General features: G+C 31.2%; 1 protein-coding gene across 7 annotated transcripts; it reads right to left on the reverse strand.

The window, feature by feature from the left end:
* Positions 1 to 586: 586 nt before the first annotated feature.
* On the reverse strand, positions 587 to 24,385 carry LOC145741991 (uncharacterized). Of its 7 annotated transcripts, none has more exons than XM_082559710.1 (42): positions 24,261 to 24,385; positions 23,526 to 23,634; positions 15,824 to 16,060; positions 15,002 to 15,121; positions 14,371 to 14,585; positions 14,022 to 14,216; positions 12,936 to 13,097; positions 12,372 to 12,749; positions 12,146 to 12,200; positions 11,938 to 11,988; positions 11,101 to 11,198; positions 10,957 to 10,983; positions 10,435 to 10,524; positions 10,298 to 10,324; positions 10,125 to 10,151; positions 9,821 to 9,949; positions 9,667 to 9,702; positions 9,426 to 9,566; positions 9,266 to 9,310; positions 8,966 to 9,085; positions 8,689 to 8,799; positions 8,398 to 8,442; positions 8,245 to 8,326; positions 8,013 to 8,122; positions 7,833 to 7,886; positions 7,505 to 7,567; positions 7,346 to 7,381; positions 6,663 to 6,734; positions 6,318 to 6,344; positions 5,652 to 5,705; positions 5,466 to 5,525; positions 5,251 to 5,313; positions 4,960 to 4,995; positions 4,829 to 4,855; positions 4,633 to 4,680; positions 4,385 to 4,511; positions 4,169 to 4,227; positions 3,985 to 4,095; positions 3,458 to 3,720; positions 2,771 to 2,855; positions 2,289 to 2,404; positions 587 to 2,107 (listed from the first exon to the last, which is right to left on the reverse strand). In XM_082559710.1, exons 2-42 carry the CDS (start codon positions 23,611 to 23,613, stop codon positions 1,888 to 1,890), a joined length of 4,110 nt encoding a protein of 1,369 aa, XP_082415836.1. In that variant the 5' UTR covers positions 23,614 to 23,634; positions 24,261 to 24,385; the 3' UTR covers positions 587 to 1,887. The 7 variants fall into 7 exon arrangements, with proteins under 7 accessions (XP_082415836.1, XP_082415834.1, XP_082415841.1 ...); XM_082559708.1 differs by having other exon boundaries at positions 15,824 to 16,120; XM_082559715.1 differs by lacking the exon at positions 15,824 to 16,060.
* Between the last annotated feature and the right edge of the window lie 237 nt (positions 24,386 to 24,622).

The raw sequence follows: 24,622 nt of genomic DNA on the forward strand, positions 1-24,622 counted from the left end.
TAAATGCATATTTAAGATATGTATCAATTCTTTATTTATTTTTCTTTTAGTTTTATATGTAATACAACCTTTATAAAATATTAAATAAATGCATATTACTAAAAAAATAAATTAGTTTATGGAAATGGTTACTGCTAACTCTAATACTTAAATATGCATAGTGCATTGACTATATATTTCCTTTTGTGATTGGTTTTAAATTGATCTACGAATGTAAATATCCTGAAAGCAAAGGAAATATAAATAACATTATTGCGTTTAATTAAGGAGGAAGGAAAGACGATCTGTATTCATAACAAAATATATATCAAAAATTTCAAATAAAATATAACAGTTATTTTATCCAGTAAAGTCGGGTTTTGTAATTTAGTATTTTAACATTACTTTTTTAACCTGTTCAATATTTGCTTTTGCTAACAAAATATTATTTAAATAAAATGTACTAAGTTTTGTTATAGAATTGCCAAATTATAAAAATTTATACTTTGCAAAATAAATATATATTTAGAAAGCGCCCATGCGCCATCAAACGACTAAATTATTTAAAACCAAAAAATTCAGTTTCAGTTTTTCCAAGATTCTGGTTTTTATTAATTAATATTAAAATCAGGTATTTACATACATAAAAATTCGATTTTTATTTTTGTGATTAATAAAGTTTTCCACTAAGCCCATGGTTAATATTTACAAAATTAGCATGCACTGGCTAAAAAAGTTTTTAATTTTTTTAAACAAAATAGTTCACCGATATCAAATAATGTATTTTACATACTCTGAAAAAAATTGAGTTGATGAATATTTTAAAATACTGTGTGTCAAAAAAATCTGAATTACAGAGTAGAATAGGATTGATTGCGTTGTAAAAACATTACCAAAAATCGATATAGCCTAGTTCTAAATAATTATGAACTTAAAAATAAAGATGATATCAATCCAAAAAATAAAGCAGTACAAAAACACGCTCGTTAAATCAAACTTATTATTACCTAATATTAGAACACAAAGTTATTTATTATTGCTAAAAAAACAAACTTTTTAGTTAAATAATTAAAATTAACTTAGACAAACAAATACAAAAAAGGGCTCCCTAAAATGAAATAGAAACAGTGCGATTGCGTTCGTCTTAGTTGGTGTAATCACTCTAATACAAATTACCAATTAAAATACACACTTGACTGTGTAACCAAAATATCTTATGCTGTCATAAAAATAATAAAAAAAACATTTAGTTAGAAGGGTCATGTACCCTTGTCAAAACTCAATCCATTTCTCATAAATAAACAAAAGCTAAACAATATTTTTTACATGAATAGCACATAAACAAATAAAAACAAAAAGCATTGTAAATGGAAATTAAAAACTTGATTTAAACAAGTATTGTTTAGCCACACAAAAAAACTGTTTAATTAATAAAGTTGTGTAATGCATTAAAGTTTATTTTTTATGTTTCACCGATTTTAAATGAAAAAACAGGTAACACAAATGTAATACTGAAAATGAGTCATTGCGTAAAAGATACAGAAAACGCAAGTATGAATATCGTAAATAGAATTTTAAATACCCAAAGCAAATGGTTGTACATATTACTTTTTTTGGGCGTGTTTGGTCTTTGCACAAGCGAAGGATACTGGCAATGAGCATAGAAATAATGCTAAATAATAACAAGTTCTTTTTGTCCATGGAACGTTAAGCAATTTTACAGTCGCGATATAAAAGTAATTTAACAAACAAGTTTTTCTTGACCGCAAAGGCAAAATGTCTGATAAAACAGAAATAAAGAAAAGACAAAGTAAAGGTGTTCGTGAGTTAAAAGTAAAACTGTGTTACATTTCAAAGACTTTTTTCGAACGGATGTTCAAACACGCTTTCAGTTCTAATCGAATAAATTTAACGTTTCTTGTATCTGTAAGTCCGCGTGCTGTTCTCTATGCAAAGCACCACGAAACTAGTATCACAACTGTAAGGCTTCTGTGCAAGCAGTTCCCTGCCTTCTAAAGGCGCAGCTTGTCCAGTAACTGCCATATGATTAGTGTACCAACCAGCACAGTACTGCTCGTAGTTGAGTCGACCGTGAGGGTAAGACCCATGCCATAATGCTTTATGAGGCCTGAAATGGATAAATATACAATAAACATGACAATTTAATTTCAAAAACAGTGATAAGAGTGGAATATAAAAAACTTCATGAAAATTTCTAATAGGTTTTTATTGTCCAAGGACATTTTTTCAAACAAAATATTTTTAAACCAAGAAAATTTACAATGGTTAAGCAATCATCACCAACTTACCATCTTGCGTCAGTCAAGACTTGTCGATTCTCAAATGAATAAATCTGCTCAGCACTTTCTATTGCTCCCATTGATCCATCAAAAATTGAATCCCATGATGGGAAAAGTTCTTCTCCCTAAATAAAAAAAAAGTATTTTTTTTATCTAAGTTATTTTTGATGTGGAAAGCTCGACTTTACGACCTAAACATAGAGTAACATCAGTTACCCCGACCCAGTCTTGAGTTGCCTATCTCAGTTTGAGATTATATTATTATTGCCCAACAATTTATCTGCTTATTAAGTGTTGGCCCAGCAAGATTTTATACCGTTCACAATGCCTTACTCAAGGGCGCTACAGCATGAGAGCGGTGGGGATCGAACCAGGGAGCTCAACCTTCCTATATCGCTCAAAAAATTTTTTTCGATATATTCATAAATGATAAAAGCAAGAACAACCAAGAAGAGTATCTCATTTAAGATGTTTAAAAGATGTGAACTTACAATGGCGTTAACAATAGGGACATTAGCTCGATCTTCTCTTGCAACTATGGATCTAACATCTTGATCACGGGACGACAAGAAAGCTCTAAAAAAATACGAAGAAAAAATATTTAAATCTACAAAATTCAAAAAGAAAAAAAAGTGTCTTGAAGAATAAGTAGTCGCCAAATAGTTTAATTAAACACACAACGAGCTTAAGATTGCCTATTGTTCGTGATTAAGTGAGCTGCTAAGCCCACCACTCTTAGGTTTTAATAGTCAAGGCAAGTGCCATTATGTCGAAATGTTGAAACACAAGTCGTGAAGTAGGGCCTTGAAAAAATTAAACGTGATATTGAAAAGATTTTCCGATCGTGATGTTTATAAGAATGCGTGGCCAGTCTGTGACTTCAAACAAATATATAGTCTGTATTGGTTTAAGACTTTAAGCTTGTTAACATTGGCTATTTATTAACATGTATTAAAACATAGAAATTATTAAAGCATAAGCTATAAACAAAATAGCATGTTAATCTTTAATATATACTAATCTTATTTAACATTGCCTCTTTCTATTTCTTTTATGGGACCCGTTTTACCCAAGTTGTACAATCATAGAAAAGAGAAATTTCAAAATAGAAAAAAGAAGTTACAGTATATAAAAATATTCTCAGTTATTATAGTAAAATAAACAAATAATTACTATACCTGTATGTCCCTGCAAGTCCGGCTCGTTTAGCTTGTTTGAAGCAGATGGCATCCGCTCCTACGATGCCTCTCATATTTCCTTTAAGGGGAAAGTTGAGTGCAATTAAATGTAATTTTTTAGATGAGCTTGGTAGAGGTGTTGTTGACGTCGTTGTAGGCCGGGGAGTTGTCGTCGTCGTTGTTGTTGTTGTAGTAGTTGTCGAAGTGGTTGTTGGTGTTGTTACTGGTTTCGTGACAATCACAGGTGATTCGGTTGCTGTTGGCTATAACATTTAACGTTTATCAATTACAAACTTTCGCCAGTTTAACATTGAAAAATTTTAAACAACACCTTTAGCTATTAATTATTAATGACTGTAGATTCCGGATGACTTGTACTTTACGGTTCTCGAAAAAACTAACCGTAAGTACGAAAGAGAATTAGTTAGGACCGTAAAGGACAAGAGTTTTTCTAAGAACCGCAAAGTACAAGTGATTAAAAATGCCTATTATTTAAAAAGGAACTGTTTAAAATTACAATCACCAACCTCGTTATGTCTAATTGGATCGGAGAGCACAACATGGCGCCACCCAGCGGAAGTTTTCACAAACAGCTTTTGTCTGTGAGTTACAAATGCGAGAGTACCATCATCTACAAACTAAATCAAAAATACAAAACGTTTTTTATGGTTCAATAATTTGCAATAAATTTTTTTGGTGATTTAAATGTACCTCAAAGTTGGCTAACATTTCATCTACATCTCCGAACGTCAATAGTGATGTAGCACCACCTATAAAGTAAGTATGTTAAAAAGGTTAAGATTTATTCATATGTAAGATTTAGTTAGAAAAAGACAAGCTTTGTTTTGTAGGTTTAACAAAAATGAAAATGAAAATCTTTCTCTATTTCATTTGACTTTGCAAAATAAACAAGCACAAGTTAAACACCTGAAGTTGCGTCACGTCCTGGCCTTCCGTCTCTTCCGTTGCGTCCAGGAAGACCCTGTGGTCCAGCGATTCCGGACTGACCTCTTGACCCTGGAATTCCAGGTCTTCCAGGTGGTCCTTCTACTCCCTAAAATTTTTTTAAAAATTTTAAATTATGAAAAGGCATTGAAATATATTGTAATAGAATAAAATAAAAAAAAAATCAATTTTAATTTTAACTTTTTTTACTTTAAAAAAAAATTAGATACCTTTTCGCCAGCACCGCCACCAAAAATTCCGCCAGATCCAGGTGGACCCTTTTAAATTAAATAATCAGTTTTAGCAATTAACAATTTTTTCATATTTCAAAAAAAAACTAAACTAACATTGCTTTTAAACCACTAAATATAAACAATTTTTATTAAATGCTTTTTTAAAAAAAATAACAATAAAAACATTTCTTACCGGTTGGCCAACTGCACCTTCCAAACCCTAAATATAAAAAAGCTTTGATTTAAGGCATGTAAATTAATATAAATTAATTTAGTAAAAAAGGCGGAAATTTGAAAATAAATTAAAATAATAAATATACTTACAGGATTTCCTCTTTCACCTCTACGTCCGGGTACTCCCTAAAATTAAAGAAACAATTAAACAAAAATGCCTTACTTATTGATTAATTACAAAAATTTTATTTAAAAAGAATGCAATTAAGTTTTAAAATACGAACCAGAAAGTTTAGAGTTAGAGCCGCACCAATGCCACACTATTTGCCCTTAAGTCCGACGTTTACGGGTAGCTCAAAGACGTTTAAATATCACATCCATACCCAATAAAAATATAAAAAACCTATCCTCTTAAGGGGAAAAAAGTTAAAACAAACTTACCCTGTGACCTGGCATTCCCATATCACCCTTACTACCCTGAGATCCATCTCGGCCTGACAACCCCTAAAAATTTAAAATTAAAAAAAAATTAATCAGTTATGTCGGCTTTAATGTAAAAAATAATTTAAAAATGAAATATAAATTGTGGCGTTGTATTAAACTTAGTTTTTATGAAAAAGTATAACTCTATTTTATAAAATATATATTGTACTTACTTGTGGCCCAATTGGCCCGGGAATACTTTCAGCACTTGCACCGGGCTCTCCTTTAGCACCCTTTAATATATCACGTAGTTAATATAACCTTGTATCGCAGAGTTGTTTGTTTTTTATTATTTGGTTTTATTAAACGTAAATAAATCGAATTCATACGAATTTTTAATTTTACACAACATAATTTACCTTTTCACCGGAAACGCTTGCCCCAGATGAAGATATAGCTTGTCCAGGTGGTCCCTATATTAAAATATTTTTAAATTTCATTCTTAGAGTTAAACCCAGAAAATCAAGTTAAAGTTAACTCGAATTTAAATCGCGTGTTAATGTTTTTGTAATGCAGAAAGTAGAGTTACCCTAACCAGAGTTTAACTCACAATTTTAACTCAACATTTACTCCGGCGTACCCGGTAGGTGACTCAAGTTAACAACCAAACGCTAGCTTATAGTTACATTTGAATAGCGGGTTTTTTAATGTTTGTCTAAAGTTGTTTTATTTGCCAATTTTGTATTTAATAAGTTATATAAATTTGGTATTTATTTTCGAGTTTATTTTTTTACATACTATAATAAAGTTAACCTAGAGTTAGTTAACCCAGTGTTAAATAAATTCCTACACACCAACAAAAATTTTAATCTAAGATTCGTTTAGTCGCGAGGTAGTTAACCCAAAATTAACTTTAAGCTGGGATTAATTTAACTCGACTTTCTGCATTTGACCAGTAATGTAATAAGTCGTTTTAATGACATTCTAAAACTTTTACCAACAACATAAGGAAGAAATTAGAAGAAAAAAATCAAATAAAAAAACAAATGTTTTGAGTCTATATTAGAGTAAAAAAAATTACTTACGGGAAGACCCATGTCTCCTTTAGAACCCTACAACATAGAACGAAAATTGAATTAGTATACATAAAAACTATAACTTTAGAAATCAAAAATTCACAAATTGGGTTTTTGGGTTAGACCATAATGAATAATTAGGCCCGCCTTAACCTTTAAACTTTGGCAGCTAACAAAAAGAATATACACACGCGACTTTACACATGGCTACCCAGTTGCCATACATATTTTAAATAGTAACAGTAGGTTTTTTAAGCATACTGAAGCATTAGACGATTAACTTAATTTTTTCGTACGTAATATTTTTAAATCGGTAATATAAATATGCAGATTTTGATCAATTTTATTACTTACAGGTGCTCCATTTAATCCACTAACCCCTGGTTGTCCATTTTCACCCTTTTCACCATCTTTACCTGGTGCACCCTTAAAAAAATTCATAAAATTACCTTTTTCATCATTTATTTAGATAATTTAAAAAAATAAATCTTAACAATAAACTATTAATAATATTTCAATTTAATTTTAAAACTATATTTTTAACTTAAAAGTCACATGTTTACATTACAACTTTTAAAGCCTGTTAACCTAAAGTAAAGTGAAAAAGTATGTATTTACTTATGACATGATTTTTTTAAAAGCTACACCTGCTTTATATATATACTTGTTACACATTGTTGACATGTTTAAGTAGGTACCCAATACATATAGGTGTTAGTGGCCTTATGTTGCCCATACCACCTTTATAGTTTAGTTTGATTTCTAATTATATTATTAAAGCATCAAATGCTTAATGTGAGTTGTTTATATCAATATTTTTTTACGATTCATTCAATGATGATGTTTGTTGTAAAATAAAACGTATTTAGTTATAATTTAAACTAAATGTTGTGAAGTTTAGCTTTTAAAATAAACACTATCTAATAAACGGATTAATCATGTTGTAGAATATTCAACGCAAGAGGATGTTTGCTCAACCCTGACTCTAGTTAAGTAAATTTGTTTAAAATCCAAACTTGACAAGAATGTTGATTTACCTGCGGTCCTACAACACCTGGATTTCCAGAGGGACCCTAAAAACAAACAAAAAATATTTGGTTTGCTTTAAATTCTACTACAAAAGTTAATAATAAATAACATGCTACAATAACCAATATTTTAAATTCATTGTAAAATAATATTATCATTATTTTTACCTGAATTCCAACAGGTCCCACTGCCCCAGTCATTCCCTTGGGTCCAGCCTCACCTTGTGCACCCTAAAATGTGTTAAAACCAAATTGTTAGACAGACAATTTAAATATTATAAAAATTTTAATTTGTGCCAAAATCTTTTTTTACAAACTTAGTTAGCTTTGTATTTACGGAAACCAACTATCAAGCCAGAAAGGATATGCAAAACCCGACCATCAAAGTTAAACTAGTTTAAATGGGTGGTCGGGCCAATCAAGCCAATTTGCAATGTTTACAAAGTCAAGGCTGTTTAAATAAGAATAGAGCTAATGTTGATCACTAAATACTCACATCTGCACCGGGCTTGCCTTCCACACCAGGAGGTCCAATTGGTCCTTGAGGTCCCTATAGTAAAATACAATTAGTTATTTTAAACATTTTTGGCAAAAAAATAAACAAAAAAACACAAAAAAAATCATGACCCTCATTTTATTTTGCGGTAAAGTTTTAAAATAGGAAATATTAACTTACAGTTTCTCCTGGATTTCCAGCTTTTCCTTCGGGACCTTGAGGTCCAGCCAAGCGCCCGGAAATTGATAGTAGTACTTTTTCATCTCCACTTCCCTCCGAATCCTCATCATCTAAATTGGTTTTAAATTAGGGTTTAATTAAAAACAAATCAAAACTTAAAGGAGAATGCATTATGCCAAATACTGTAAAAAAATCAAAAATAATAAAAGCGCAAAGAAATGTAAATAAAAACCTGTTGGCAACGTTGATGTACTTGAATCACATGTTCCAGGTGGTCCGGCAGGTCCTGGAGCTCCATCAGAGCCTCTTTCACCCTAAACAACAAATAATTATTTTTTGCAATAAAAACGTGCGATTTAAAAAAATAAATCGATTTTTTTCTAACCTTTTGTCCGACGTTGCCAGTTGGTCCTGTAGGCCCGACTTTTCCCTGAGAGAAAAAAAAATAAAATTAACCACATTACATTAAAGTTTTAGGTACAGCGTTAAAATGAAATAGAATAGGAAATTATTTTAGTTTCAGTTCTATTTAAATACTTTTTTAGAATTTTAAAGCTACTAAAACAGTTTATCAAGTTGTCAAATTTAGAATTAACTATCCCAAAGCACTTAAACAGTTTAGGATTGCATAAAACGGCCGTCCACTTAAGCAATAAACTCAAGTTACAAAACTAACTTCAAGAAAGTTGACAGGCATGTTGATTGGAACTGAATTATCAGTTGCGCTTGCCAGTCCGTTAAGACCGTTTGTAAAGAAGCGACGATGTCTATAAGGATCATGAAATCTCTACAAGTTGTAAAGTTCAGAAAAAAAGAAAGGTAAATGGAAAAATACAAAAGTAACTCAGAAAAAAAGTAAACAATAAAATTATAGAGAGAAAATGAATATAAAACGTTCTACCAAATATATTATAAATTGCTAAATTCCAATGTTATATTTTGCTCTAAATTACCGACTCAACTGGTCTAGAATTTTCAGGTAAAAAGAAAGCAGGAGAAGATTTGGAAGAAAGATCCAATTTAGTTTTAAGCATTTGCAGTTCGTTGAAAAGTTTAGAAAGTCGTGTAACCGACTACAGACGTAGAAAAAAAAACATAAGAATCAAAAATGAAGAAATAAAAAAGTAGTAGTATTAAAAAAGAAATAGCAAAAAAGAAATAGCAAAAAAGCACAGAAAATTTTTACTGACAAAGTTTCAAAAATAAATAACCCCCTCCTAAAAAAATTTACATATAGACTAAAATATACATACTTCTAATCCTTCATTTCCAGGTGGCCCCATTGGTCCCGTTTCTCCCTAAAACAAATTTATTGTAAAGTAAAAATATGCTAAAATATACGGTTATGTGTATTTGTTAAATTGTGTTAAAACAACTAATATAAAAAAACCGGGACTATTTTAATAAACTTACCCTCTCTCCTTGGTCACCCTTTTCTCCTGTAATACTCTCTCCAGCCTCCCCTGTTGGGCCTATTGGGCCTGCTGGACCTGCTGGACCTGCTGGACCTACTGGTCCGATCGGTCCCATTGGTCCCGGTTCGCCTGGCATGCCCTGTAAGTCACCAAAATAGATCAAAACATTTCAAAAAATTAAATATAAAACAAAAAAGAGGTTAGAATTTTACTTTTAGTGCAAACACTAAATAATTTACCTCCATTCCCGAGCCTTCACTATCTGCAAAGTTGCCCTAAAATTTAAAAAAGTTAAATTTTTAATTTAAAATTTTAAGTTGCTTAATATAATTACTCTACATGATCACATTAAAAATTTTAGCAAGTTTAAGACAAATTTGAGTTATTTGCTACCGGAACACTTTCACCGGGAGGACCAGGTGGACCCACAACTCCAACCCCAGGAGCCCCTGGAAGACCCCTCATACCATCCTCTCCATCTTCTCCGTCTTCCCCATCTTCTCCCATTTCACCTTTCTCCCCCTAAAACAAATTAAACATCACTTTTTAAGAAAACTTAAAAAAAAAAAAAAATTTTGCTTCAATGCAATTTTATGCCCAAATTTTTTTGTTGGGATTGTTTAAACATACCTTAAAGAAAACTTTAAAACATACGCAAAATAATTTGAATTTAAGCTATTTAAAACAAACTATTTACCTTAAGGCCTTGTGAACCGGTTAATCCCTATAATAAAACCAAAAATTATATTTAAATTAAAATTCACAAATTTATATTATACATATTTAGTTAAATATTTTTTATTTTAGTTAAAATATTTAAAAAAATATTAAGTTAAAATTCTTTTTTAATTAACAATATACTTTGTATACCTGTAAACCGTTGGCACCATCCACACCCTAAAAAATAAAAACATTTTTACTTAAGAATACAAACCTTTTTTGCAAATTAAAAAGCCAAATCTATTTTATTTGACAAAAATTTTGTAGGTAATAATTTAAATATTTACAGGGGGGCCAACGGGTCCAGTTATTGAAACACCTTCTCCTTTTTCACCGGTGCTGCCCTTTTCGCCAGGTTTACCTACACCGTCTATTCCCTGCGGAAAATGTTTGATAATGAAGTCAGATTATATATGTGTGATATAGGGTTAATTAGAAGTTGAATTTTGAAAAAGTGTTTTACTAAACCTTAAACAAGTAGTGGTTCTTTATATAAAAAAACATAAATATAAATACACCCTAATTTTTTAAGCTTTACGAAAACCCTTCCCAAAACCTACGCAAACCACTTTTTGCGACCTATTTAACAAGGACAAGAAAATCTGTAAAGCGTGCTGTGAAGGGTTGATGCTGTGAGGGCAAACACTGATGGCCCAATTGCAAATCTCTTAATTTGTTTTACAAAGTATGAACATACATATAATAAACATAAAAGCTAACGAAATGTTTGACGTCAATTATATTAAAAAATAGAAAAAAGACTTGATTGACAGTTGTTAATAGAGATTGTTATAAGTTGTTTTACTTACTGGTTGACCAGTTTCTCCCCTTTCTCCCTAAGACAACAACAAAAAATCAACATTTAATATTACCGTGAAAAATTATATCAAAGAGTAATTTTGATATGACCTACTATAGATTATAAAGTGTTAAATATAATATATACTACAAACCTTTGCACCAGTATCTCCTTTATCCCCCGGAACTCCCGGTTCACCATCAATACCGTTGGTTCCAGGCATTCCACTAATACCAGATTCGCCTTGCTCACCTATGATATAACACTCACAATTTAATATTTTAAAAGAAAAAAAACTTTATGTTACATTACTATTTTTAAATTTTGTTGATATAAATGCGACCAAAGTCAAGCCAGATATTGCTAGAAATTAATATTGTTAAAATTTCCCTCAAAAAGTAGCGTTAAAAATTAAACACTAAAAACACGTCATAGTTAAAACATTTTTCCATGGATAGATTACTTAAAAGCAAATCCTAGCAATTAGAAGGTTTAGTAAAGCTTACTTATAGCAAAGGGGCGTAAAAAAACTTTGGTGAGGCATTACAAAGGTTGCTTTGAAAGACAAAATAACTTTACGCTGAAAACTTTTTTAAGACGACGACTTGACTTGTTTACTTTATAAAAGGAGTGTCAAGCTAAAACAATTTAACGAACTTAAAAATAAACGAAACGTCTGGTTGGCGACATTTAAAGAAGAATGCAAAGTCGACATCGCTTATAACAACTTAAAATATAAGTTAACCAACCCTAAACTTGATATACATGTCACAACAAAAGTTAGCCTTTTGTATTTCAATTTTATAAAGTTTTTCAAATGTACTACGTGACATGTCAGTCATTTGTCAGTCCAATGATTAAAAGTTATGATTAAAAACGCTATAAAAATACACAGATAAGTTTTAGCACGACACAGTTTTTATATTAGTAATCACATAAAACATAGCTCAATGGTTATTTTAATACTTTCTGTAAATAAATGCACTCCTACCTTTTTGACCCTCAACACTTACACCAGGCAATCCAGTTTCGCCTCTTTCACCTGAAGACGTTAACGGAATTAGTATAAAAAACTACACTGCAAATATCTACTACGTGTTTTATATACTACGTTAGGTTTTAATGTTCATCTTATTAATGTAGCAACTAATTTAAAAAAAACACTACATAAAATAATAAACCGAAACTTTTTCACGAACCTTTTGCACCGGCAGGTCCAGCAACATGTCGGATCGGTGGATTAATTATCTCTTCCTAAAACAAAATATTATTTTATACTTCCTTTTATTTGTTTAAAGCATCTCTTTAGGCACATTTCTGCCAATCAAACGAAGATGACATAGCTACCATAAAATTTAAATTAAAAAAAAATGTTACAAAAAAAAACTAAGTGACCCTTTAAAAACGAAAAAAAATGTTACTTACATTTTCCTCTGCTGGAGTTTCTTTATCTTCTTTTAATGCGCTGTCACCAGGACTCAACTCAGTTGGTGTAACTTCCATTGGGGGTTCCTCCTCAATTTTAGTAATCAATGGCATTGTTGTGGTTGTTTCCATTATGGTTGTGGTTGTTGGTTTTGGTGGTGTTGTGATAGGGATTCTTTCTGTAGTGGTGGTTGTTGGTGCTTTTGTTGTTGTAGTTGTTGTGGTGGTTTTTGTTGTTGTTGATTCAGTAGTAGGAGGCATTGTTGTGGTTGTAATTGGTTCTGTAGTAGTCGTTTTTTCGGTGGTAGTCGTTTTTTCTGTAGTTGTGGTAGCTTTTGCAATTAGTAAGAATCCAGTTTCTTCTTCTTCAGTTGGAATCTAAATGGATTTATTTTAAATATTAAAGCCTTGTCCTAATAATACCACATTTCTTTTTTAACTTTTTTCTTTACTTTTAACTTAAATAAAAACATCTACAATAAAGTATATACAAAAAAAACTTAATTTTAAAATAATTAATTCGATTAATAAACGTTTAAAATTTAGTTTTGTATGTAAAAATACCTCCTTGTCATCTTCATCATCTTCGTCATCTCCCTTTCCCCCATCCCCACTCATTTCTCCACTTCCTTCCTCATCGTCAGATTTGGAGGGGTTAGCCCCAGGTGGACAATACGCATCCGCGCTTTTAGGATTAAAGCTAAACTCTAACTGCTCAATGAATCCCTAAATCAAAAAAATGTTTTAATATTAAAAAAAAAAATATTTTAATTATTGTATTCCATTTCGTTGCAGTTATATTTTTACTCCATTTGTGTTTTAATATTGCAAACTGTTGTGATATTGTAACTGTTAAAGCGGTTCTAAACTTAGGCAACGACGCAATCTTTTAAACAAAATTTGATTGATCTCTTTATCGATTTAGGCGGTAATTTGATAAAGGGTGACGTCGCTAATGTGATATGGATCGCTTAAAGACAAAGAAACACTATATTAAAACCAAACTTTTGGATACATTCATTCCTTATATTTAAGCCGTCAAAAAAACAATTTACATAAGGTTTAAAATAATTGTAATTTATCAATATGTTATATATTTAGTTGATATATTTGCAAAATTCCTTTAAAGTAAGTGTTACAAAAAAGTTTGATCGTCTCGTAATTTAGCCTAATAATTAAGTGGCGATATAATAAAAGTTCTAATTGTATTTAACCCTCACACTGAACTGCTTAATAGGACGAGACAATCCTCCCTAATTAATAAAAGCCTAGGTACTCCGCTTTAACGGCTTACCGTAATAACCAAATTAGCAAACTCAGTTTTCCATAACTGTATGAATAAAAACAGGTACTCTAACGGTTTGATTCTGAAACACAATAACAGACAATAATGCACACATTAAGGCACTTTAAAATACGCTAAAAACATTACAATGGATTTACTTATATCATCCACACCAAAATGCTACCTAGTCAAAACTAACTTTTGTTGGGCATCAGACAAAACATTTGAAGGCCAATTTAGGTTCAGGGCAACAAATCACGATAAGAAATCAACTCTACACTTAAGGTACACTTAGGGCATATGATCAACTAACTATAAAGAAAAGCTTTTATATACAAATGTAACAACAATTTGTTTATATTTACCGTAAATTTGTCCAACGACGACGAAGTGGAACCACCAGCAATGTGTAGAACGGATGGTTTACTAAGTTGTAACGAATACACTTCACTTCGTGGTATAATCTGGTCTCTATCCTTCTTGCATTGAAAGACGATGCTAAAAGTATTTTTGAGGACTTGAACAGCGAAACTGGTCCACTGATTATCAAAGTTATCAACCTAAATTCAAAATTTATACAAAATAAAATACTGGATATATTCATTTTAAAAAACAGGCATATATTGTAAAAAGTGTTGAATATACAAAATTGGATGTTTCAATTTGCAGATTTGAAATTTGAACTTATTACAATTTTGGTATCGCAAGACTTACTTGAAACTCTGCCTGCTTTTCATTGTTCATCCATAAAGCAACAAACATACGATCCAAATCGCCTCTCAATGGCCCAATTTCAAGACCAAATTGAGTGCCTTTTTCGTCGGCAACTGCAAATAAGTAACCGCCACTTCTATCGGCTGGTTTTATAGTTGCTAAAACCGCAAATTCTTCTGGGATAGTGTCCGGAAAATAATCAGACGCCGGACCCTCTATATAATTTAATTAGATAGGTGTTATTGCGTTGCACGCGGCATTTTTGCAATATGCGACCGAGTTTGAAATCAAACACACGAATCAGTTTAAATTATGCAGTGTCACCAGTGATAGTATTTCTTATGTAATGTTATAAAAAGCAATCATATTAAACACGGCAGACCAACGTTACATTTTTGCAAATCTCAATACAAATCAGTGTTAGTGTAAACTTGTGTAAATGACTAATTAACATTGGGTTGGTGAAATAGAATGTTTCTTTAACAATAATTAAAAAAATTAACTTATTTTTAAACAATAATTTATTTATATCTTCGATTATCTTGCATATCAATGCTGTATTTTTGGTTTGTTAATTACTCGCAATGTTGCTTTTTATTTATGACCCGATGATTAATTTTTACAGACTTACGTATGTTAGCACCCAGCTCTATCTCAATAGATGGAAAGTCGCCGAGTCCACGGGCATAAGAAACGTACTTTGGTAAGGGGACAGCAGCCGCTGCTGTTTTAAGATCAATAGTATCACCCTCTAAAAATGACCCAGGAATGATATATTTGAAAAATGTGTGCTAAAATGATATATTAACTCATGCACGACATTTATTTATCATGCAAACCTATTGCGAAAATATTACGCCACTGTTTTTGTAATTACTTTTTTATGTTAAAAATAAGTAATTAAGGCATGCTAGTTGCGTAATTTTTTTTAATACGACATATTTTTTCAACCGTATCAATTGCGATTTACTCGGTTTAGGCTTTGTTAGGTTACTAATTAAAATGTTAGTAACTACAACCTAACAACAGTTACGTTTGCTACATAACAACATTATCACCAACTATACAACATGCATAAAATACCATTTAGACAAAAGTTTTTGCTACAAACAACAGTAAATCAAAAATAAATATAAGAAAATGTAATCAAAAGAACACTTTTCTATATAGTATTAGCACACAAACCTTCTCAAAAAAACACTAGAAAAAAACACACAACAACTTGGTATAAATCAAGATTTTATACCGTGTCCAGTCATTTTTAAATACACAAACACACTAGACTTTATTTGTGACAAAATAAATGTTTTCATGCACTGCAAGCCAAATTGAAACTCTGATTTAAAGTGCAATTGTAATTACGTGTTGAAATCATAATTGCCTGCGCATGAGCCGTTTTAAACACAAACAAACGGCACAAACAAGATGAATCTTGCATGAAGGTTATAAGCACCTGTGGGGTCGCATTTAAATACAGCCACTGACTGTTTTCGCTTGGAATCAATATAACTGTATCGCTCATCCGCCGTGATGCAGATTTCAGGTCTTGTTTTCATGCATGCCAGTAGACGGCTTAAAGCTATGCATCTGACATAGGGTGGGCTGGTTGCCAACACTGATGCCTGATATTCCATGAGGCATCGTTCAATATTGCACTCATAACTCGAAGTCGGACCAACCCCGTTCGATTCTGTGGTAAAGTCGTAGGCAAAGGATTGGGTAGAGAGGGTGGGAGAAAATGCCGTGCCGTCTATTTTCAATGTCGTGTTTTGTAGCGATCAAGAATTAAGCGCGTGTCATGAAAAGCAAGTTCAAATTTGAATTAATAGCAGCACAAGACAGTAATTTTATAAGTGCCGATCGAAAATGTAAAAACATAGTCGAACATGTTAAATTAAAAAGCGAAGCAAAAGATCCAAAACCAATGATTTTGTCATAAAATAATGCATGCCAAAGAGTTTTATCATTAAAAAAAAAAACGAAAATAGTAAATAAAGAAAATAAAGAACAAATTATTAAGTTTAAAGGAATAAGGTGGGGCAAGAAATTTTTTTTAAAAATTGCAGTATTTGGGCACGACACGAAAAGAAAATTTGAAGGTTTATCAAAGTAAAATAAAGAATAAAAGAGAAATTAAAAAAAATTATATTAATAAAAATTATATTAATAAACAGTGTTATTAATATTATCAGAATATTAAATAAAATTATTAATAAATTATAAGAATAGCCTCAGCGCTTTACCGAATACTTCTAAATATTTACTTATTTTACAAAAGGATTTTAAAAATTTTAAGTATCTTAAATAAAGGCCAACAGACAATAGTCTACATTATGATAATGATGAAAAAATAACATATGAAAAATCACGTTGACTTCAGCCATCTTATGCATAACAAACATTACAGAAGCATGATCTACTTAGCGCATTAAGCGGGCTGCATATATATGCTCACATGCACGATTAATAAAAATAAAATTAAAACACATTTACGCTGTTAATGTTTGCAATACATAATCACATTATCTCCCAGTTTGACAAACAATCAAAAAATTGAAAATTTAGCGATTAGACATAACCACTGGATAATTATTAATCAATTAAGGTCTTTATTTTTTTGCGATTTACCTGTTTATAACCAAAGCTGCAACATTCAATCAAATCAAACAATAAAAACCAAAATGGAATTTTAAAATTATAAGTCGGAATTTGATAAATCTTTGCTAACCATTAAGCAGTTAAATGTGTGAAAAAGGAAGGGCAATAGTTTAGATTTAGTGCGACAAAGTTTGGCATTGGCAAAAGCGGTGGAATTTAGGGTCATATTACAACTATGCTTAAGTAGTTGTTGCTCAGCGTTTAGTAAATGCATGTACATTTAATTGAATAAATTAAACTGGCCTGTCGTTAGTGCTTTGTGCATTGAAACATTACCTACACCGTGTAAAATAGCATAAAAATCTCGCTTTGGCTTAGTTTGCGTTAGCGGCGTGGTGTAAATACTGGTTTGTTCGCTTTACAAAATCTTTTAAAGGTTCGCAATGCCGCAAAATAAACCTACGAGCGTCGTCTACGAAACATACAGGAAGTCTAACGTCTGAAACGTACCAACCTGGTTGTTGTGCCTTAAATCGTAACTTGCAGGTTTCACTGACGCTCTATTGATATTGCAAAGACTTAAAACGATAAAATGTGTAACCGCTATTATATAGTATTAACCGATACTAACAAAAAACAGGACAAAATATGTAAAATTAGCCTACAGTCGTAAAACAAAATGTTTATCTATGCGGCCCCAGTTAAATTTTTATTTTTTTAAGGTTTTTTAAAAGATATAATACCTTAACCTTACTTTATATTTATTTGATAACTTTTTTTTATAGGCTTCTGTAATGATTCGTGTTATTTTAACAGTTCTTGTGTCAATCGGTTTTTAAATTTTTACTTTTTTACCTCAAGCCTGAGATGGAGCAATAATATTTACAAGTTTTTGAGGTTAAAGTTTTATTATTAGATCAATAAAAAGCTTTTAAATTCCAACCACTTTAAATTATGATTTTAAAACCGCAGTAGGTAACCCAAAATACAACTAAAAGTTGAACTTGTAATACGAAACTTAACGAAAATAGACAGTGTTCACCCTTTTGTATAGAAGCGTGTATATTTTATACTTTTGTGTTTTAGGTAAAGTTTTTGCATAAATATCATATATTTCCGCTTATGGTGTTTTTGTATAATTTTGACTATATTTTTTTCAAATAAAAATCTTGTTTAATTGAGTTAAATTAAATGTCTTGCGAATTCTGTATTTTTAATGTAATAAACTAACCAACTAAATAAACTTTAGTTAATATGATTTTGCACTAGTTGCATAAATACTAAAAACGTGAAAAATAATCTGGGTCAAAAAAATTATTGACATTTTCTACCAATAGAAAATAAGTCAATATAATATAGACTATAAAATTTTACAAAAAATGGATTTGGCAAGAAACAAACTTTAACAAAACATCGTTGAAAGATTTATCGCGAAAACATGTCTGTCTAGCTTTAAACTTGTATAGTCGAAACCATTAAAATGAAGCAAAAATAGTTATTGAAAACCGCAAGCTAGTTTTTAAAAAGCAGACAAAATAAATGTTGTAAAGAAAAAGAAAATACAAAACCTCGCTTCTTTAGAAAATAAATATTACAGTGCAGTTAAACACTAGTTTGGGTCAAAAAGGTGAAGTTAAGTTTGGGCCAAACGTCAAACTAGTTATGATTAACGACAATTTTATGTCAATGATTATTAAGACAAATTTAATTATGTTTGTAAAGAAACTTATATTTAAACTCAATAAAAATACTTTTTAATCATAACAAACTTGAAGTGGCAATTAATATTCAATGTAAAATGCACACATCTTATGCACTTTAAAATAATTTTGTTTTATAAAACAATTTTAAATGTGGAGCCCGTTTTAAATTACTATGCCAAGCGTAGAATAGCAAGTAAAGCAACTGTGTTTATTTTTACTTAGAAAGTGAATGTGGTTGAAGAACATGATTTATTCATAGGCCGGTTGTCTCTTAAAAGTGTCGTTATAATGGGCCACAGTGTCTGATCTCTAAAGCGCTAAGCCCTGCTATCCACACATTTAACGGTCGACGTGCTTAAGAACGTATACTGTCCAAGTCACGTCTATAGTAAATGTATGTCTAGGGGTGACGTAATGCTCAAGTAGTTTACATTTGCCCGTTGCCCAACAAAGCGTTCTATTATGTTTGTCATCCTTCGCTTCGATCGCCGCGATAACTGTATCAGAAATTTCAAACTGAAAACCATTACAGCACTTGAGCTGTTCACGTTTGGTTGCAATGCCATTTCCAAGTGGCGACTTCCCGCACTAAACAAATACAATCCGACTCACGCGTTCCCGTTTATTTACATGACAACAAAGACCTATCTTGAATCATTTTGAGTAAACTACGAAATCGAAGTACCCAGTGACGTTAATAAAATAGTAAGAATGCGATTCGTTTATATAGCTGAACTAAAATAGATATTAATAATATATTAATTTGGACGCTGGTGAGATTTAAATTCATTTTGAAACAGTGTGTGGCCACTTATTCATATCCAAACATTTGTCTAGACTTAAATATAGGATTATTACAAGGACCATTATGATCTATTTTTGCACACAAACCGACAAAAACTTTGACTCGGTTAAGTAACATTTGGGAGAAAAATAGTTCAACTCACAACGCGAATATCTTATTTTTTCATCAAAACATATTTTAGAATTACTAAAATGTTGAAGTTCGCCACATAAAGCCATTTTCACGCCCTACATCCCATTAATAGATAATAACTAGCCTAAGGCTGAGACAGGAAGGTTAATGCTTAAACTTCAGGCCTTAATGGTGACAAAAACATCATTTTGTTGCTGGAAAACTGACTAAGATAAGCATCAAAGTCTGGTGTGTAAAAAGAGAGCGAGTCAAAGACAGAGTGGATACGCACAAGTCCTTCGAAGATTCCATGTTATATGGACAAATTTTAATAACCGAATTAAAAATTACAAAATTTTTAAAATTAAAAAATTTTTTTTTTTTAAATATTACAACTCTTTCAAAACTTTAAGACATAAATTGATCCATGCGTAAACAATAAATTGGTCAGCAGGAAAGTAGACTGGTGAGTCAAACGCAGCAGTTTACGTTCAAAGTCTATAACAACGTGACTCGCTTTCAAGGCAACCAGTCAGACGTTTTATCCGAGTTAATGGGAAACCGAGGAAACGTTATTCTATTCTAAACACGACCTGGGCTTAAAAAATACACACATTTATTTCCATGTTAGTATTGAGTCATTATAAAGATATCCTATTAATCCAAATTAACTTAAGCCCAGAAAGAATTGTACAAAATATAAAAGCATAAAGTTAAAAAATTGCAAAAAATGCCTGGTAATCAGAATGCAATCCAGTTTACTGAAACCGGCAATTCACGCTGAAATCTTTTCGAATACACCTGTAGTCAAAATAAGCTGCGGAGTTCCGCATCGCTTACTTTCTGTTAAATAATAAACTAAAAGTTGTGGAAGATAATCCCGGTTGTATGCACTTTAAAAGGCCGTGTTCAAATTGGAAAAATGGGACGTGTTTAGCTCATGCAAATATTTTAAAGATTGTGCCTAGTTTTTGCGAAACCTTTTTTAATTGCCAACAACAAAAATAGGGTGTGTTATATGTTAAAAGAGATAAAACAAACATCTTTTTTTTTCTCATGAATTTTGAATTCTTAACTAGAAGTAATAATACATTATGGCAAGTGTGTGTTGATGACAGGTATGTGTACCCATCGCGTTATAAAAAACTTGACAAATAAATAAATTCTTTTAGTAACAATTATTTTTAACTCTTTATAAGGAATTTATAAGTTATATATTAAAATCAATACACTTTCTGCATATGACTGTTGTAGACTAATTTTTAAATCATTAAAGGTGGGATTTAATCCCACACACAGCATAATATTGGATATATTTCAAAAGCTAAATATGTTAATCATAGTTTTTGTTTTTAAGCCGTTTTAATAAGGGATACTTAACCTAATCTACCTCAAACGTGGGCGGCAATATAAATACAAAATTAACTTTAAAAGCATATAAGAAAAGCCTGATACGCGATTATATTTTTTCGCAAGAAAGATCCAATGAAAATGACTGTTTTAAAAAGGCAACGTAACAAAGATTTCAAAACATGATAACATAAGCTACAGATGGTATTCGTGTAACAAATAAAATATTCTGATATGAGAAAACGCTCCTAAATACACATTTGCTTGAAAGTTTTATGAAATTAACTGTGGGCGTAATTGCCAGTTAAATTTTAAGTAAACTCAAAGTTTATGTAGAAATAAATCAAATCGTTACGCGTTTATGGCCTTTGTAAACATGCATGTTTATTGACTTGTCTCTTGGCGGGTCTGTGTGTTTTAGATCTTTGTAAAAACGACACGGTCAACCAATTACACAAAACGATGTGTGCGTTGATATTAAAATTTTCAAAATTCGGTCGTGTTTTATTGCACCAAAAGTTGTAAAGCAGTAAAAATCACCAATAAGTTAATTAATGTCATGTAAACATAGCAAGTTATTTGGGTAATAAAAAAACTAATTAAAAGGTGAAAATAGGGTATGCAACTAACAATAAAACAACAAAAAGATTTACAAAATCAAAGAGAACAAAAGATGAGCATAATTGCTCTTTGTAAAACAATGCAACTCACTTTGGGCACAAGTTTTTTTTAATTGGCCCATTAAGATTGAAATAACCCGAATTTACAAAAGTCGTATTAGTAAACATGTTATATGCTGTGTATATACTCTGATGAGTAAAGAGCTATTGTTTTAACGTGTTACCTTATACAGAAGGCGGAGTTGCCTCTCATGGGGTTGTGAAAATATTAAGAAGTTTTCATTACAGTTTTTCTATTGTGTCCAAGCACCTACATCCACATTTTATGCGATATAGGTTTACACAAGAAACAAGATTTCAAATAAACTAGTTTTTATACCCACGAACAACGTGTTGGCGTGTTTTACTTGCATCTTTTTAAATACAAAACTAACCCAACATTACTAGCAAACGAACCATAGAGCTTTAGTTTTTAGTCGAGGTTTATTTATTGACATAAAAACCACAATCGGTCGGATGTTTGGAATTAAGACTTTGACTGTAATGGGTGATTCTAAACGCTTCGCTGATAAAGTCTGAGCCAGGACTATTTTTAAACATCCGTTAAGCAATGCGGCTTTAAAGTGGCCATTTAAAGTGAGTGAACCCTAACTAAGGGCTAAGAGATCATCGCTCAGTGCTGAAGGATCGAGTTAGGGGGCTACACACGCGCCGGGAAGCCCACAATCGGAACGGGTTTGGCACAGGTCATTGCTAACAATTGCGCGTGACAACGATTTAGGACATCTCCAAAAAAAGGCGACAAAAAGGTCGGGAAAAAATTATCTAGATAACTGAACAATAGAACCAGCTGCAAGTCAAGCTTATGTTTTCTATTGTTCATCAGCCTTGGTGTGCATTATAGGCATGATATAGGCGCTAATGGAAATTAAGATCGTGCTAAATGAAATGTAACCTTTTAAAATAATCTTATTATAAAGATTACTTCACAAATTTCCCACCATTCAATTCTAAGGCAATTTTTTGTGATCGTGTTATAACTAATACAGTAAGTTCAATGTTACTTTAAGAATATAGATCACATTAAATTATGACGTGTTCTCTTGGGTAATTTTATCTTATATGCTGATTCCCTTGCGAATAACCTGAATTATAAAGCAAAGCCTTGCACGTATGAAGGTTGGAAGAACTAGACAAAATCTATTATAAACCATAAGAAAACTCAGAACGAATATCTAGTTCAGAGAATTGAACAGTCTACTTAAACTTGACTTAACGATCCCTTTACAAATACACGTTTTAAATACCAACTTAAGGTCTGTACATATAGTTTGATTGTTTTAAAATATGTAAAAGTCTTAAAAGTTGCTACAACTCTGTTTGTGGGGTCTACCATAAATTTACTCTAAATTTCCCATATTAAACATTAACCACAAGAACTTCAGACTGTTTTAGTAATGACCGTTAAATTAAACATTAAAATAATTTTAATGCTTTTCAAGTTAAGTTTGTTTAGATTTTTGATTAATGCACATGTATGTATGGAGAATTAAAATCAATATGCCACGTTTAATAATTGCCGGTCCAGTTGATTACGTCATTGACATGATATATACCTTTTAAGGACCTTAAATTACTTGTAAATGTTAGTGGTTTTGTCTGGTGGCGTTGGGCCACTTGGTTTACAGCGAAAACTCCTCTTAAAACATGTTATTAAATATGGATTGGGCGTGATTAAATATAATTTTACGGCCATCGGAAATCTAGCTGATATATCCTTAATATCCCACGATACACATTAATTAAAAGTGAATGTCCATCGCTTTTGCCAATCTCAATATCGCACAAAAAACAAACACAGTAAAACGTTAAAGCGAACTAACTGACTTTATATTAGATTTCTTTGGTCATATAAATGCGCAAAAACATATTCAGCAAAAGAAAAATAATTAAAAGTATTTGACTTACCTTTGGTGAGAAAATCGCCATCACTGTCTTGTCCAAATGCCAGCCCTGTCAGGCAGAAGATAAATAACACAGAAGCTAAAACTCTCATTCTGACCTATCACCCAGGTCTCTAAAAACAAATGCTATGTTGTACATATTTTATTGTTAAAAAAATATTACAAATTCTAACATCTGGCATATTAGAATGATAAGGCTTAACATTTCTACCATTAGTTAAAATAAACTTATCTTCAAAATAACTCTACATTAGATTAACATGTATAGTAAAAAGATCTTCAAGGGCTAATTTAATTAAGACTTTATTTAAAAATTTGTCATATAAAAACTGAACTATGTTGCCCATATAGGTTACGATTAACCAAAGTTTAACAATTCTTATCATATATATATAACTGGTTAGTAATTGCCTCAAAAACGTGTGGTTTAAAGTTGTTATTACACAATTACTGGTTAAAATAACCGACAAATTTTGCCGATAATTTAATAATTGTTCCATTATTTTGATATCCAAGGAAATGGCTTGTAAAGTCAGGTTTAAATTTTTTTAATTAGATAAATTTGTAATAAAAACATATATTGAAAGTGCTCACTATCGACCTAAAAAGTTGTTACCAAAATTAATACTCAATTTGGGCTTACAAAGTTTTGTGTACGTTAATGAAGAAAAGTATTTTATTAATAATTAATAAATTCAGTTGTCAACAAACATGTAATATCGTTTGCTTAAAAACTTACCTTTTAAATAATGCAGCTTATATTCTTACCAACTTCTCCGTTATCCAATAAACAAGTTTATCGCCTTATTTTAATACACAATAAAATAGCCTAAAACGACTGACTGGTAAACACAATAGGCACCTGTAAAAAGGAAATAAAAACTTAAATTATTTGACTAGACGGGGATTTAAACCGAATCGTCAATGTTCACATTTCCTAAAGGCTTTATTATTAAATTTCCGATGGTGGTCTGTAAAATTGCTACCCATTGAAGGCGAAATATAACATCTTTTTTGGATTACTTTCTTTCTTTGTATTACCTTTTTGCTAAGTTGGCTTACTTTTTACTTTTTCAAACCAAGCAACAATATTTTTATGTT

This window comes from Corella eumyota, chromosome 2 (assembly GCF_963082875.1).
Source record: "Corella eumyota chromosome 2, kaCorEumy4.1, whole genome shotgun sequence".
Classification (NCBI taxonomy): Eukaryota; Metazoa; Chordata; class Ascidiacea; order Phlebobranchia; family Corellidae; genus Corella; species Corella eumyota.

Bases quoted from the DNA above. Each gene is read 5' to 3' on its own strand.
- LOC145741991 (XM_082559708.1), bottom strand. From the start codon at position 23,613: ATGAGAGTTTTAGCTTCTGTGTTATTTATCTTCTGCCTGACAGGGCTG. The intron at 11,199-11,937 runs GTAGGAGTGCAT...GTTATATCATAG, and splicing joins AAGTGTTGAGGGTCAAAAAG to GTGAGCAAGGCGAATCTGGT. The intron at 8,123-8,244 runs GTTTTTATTTAC...AAACCAATTTAG, and splicing joins TACATCAACGTTGCCAACAG to ATGATGAGGATTCGGAGGGA.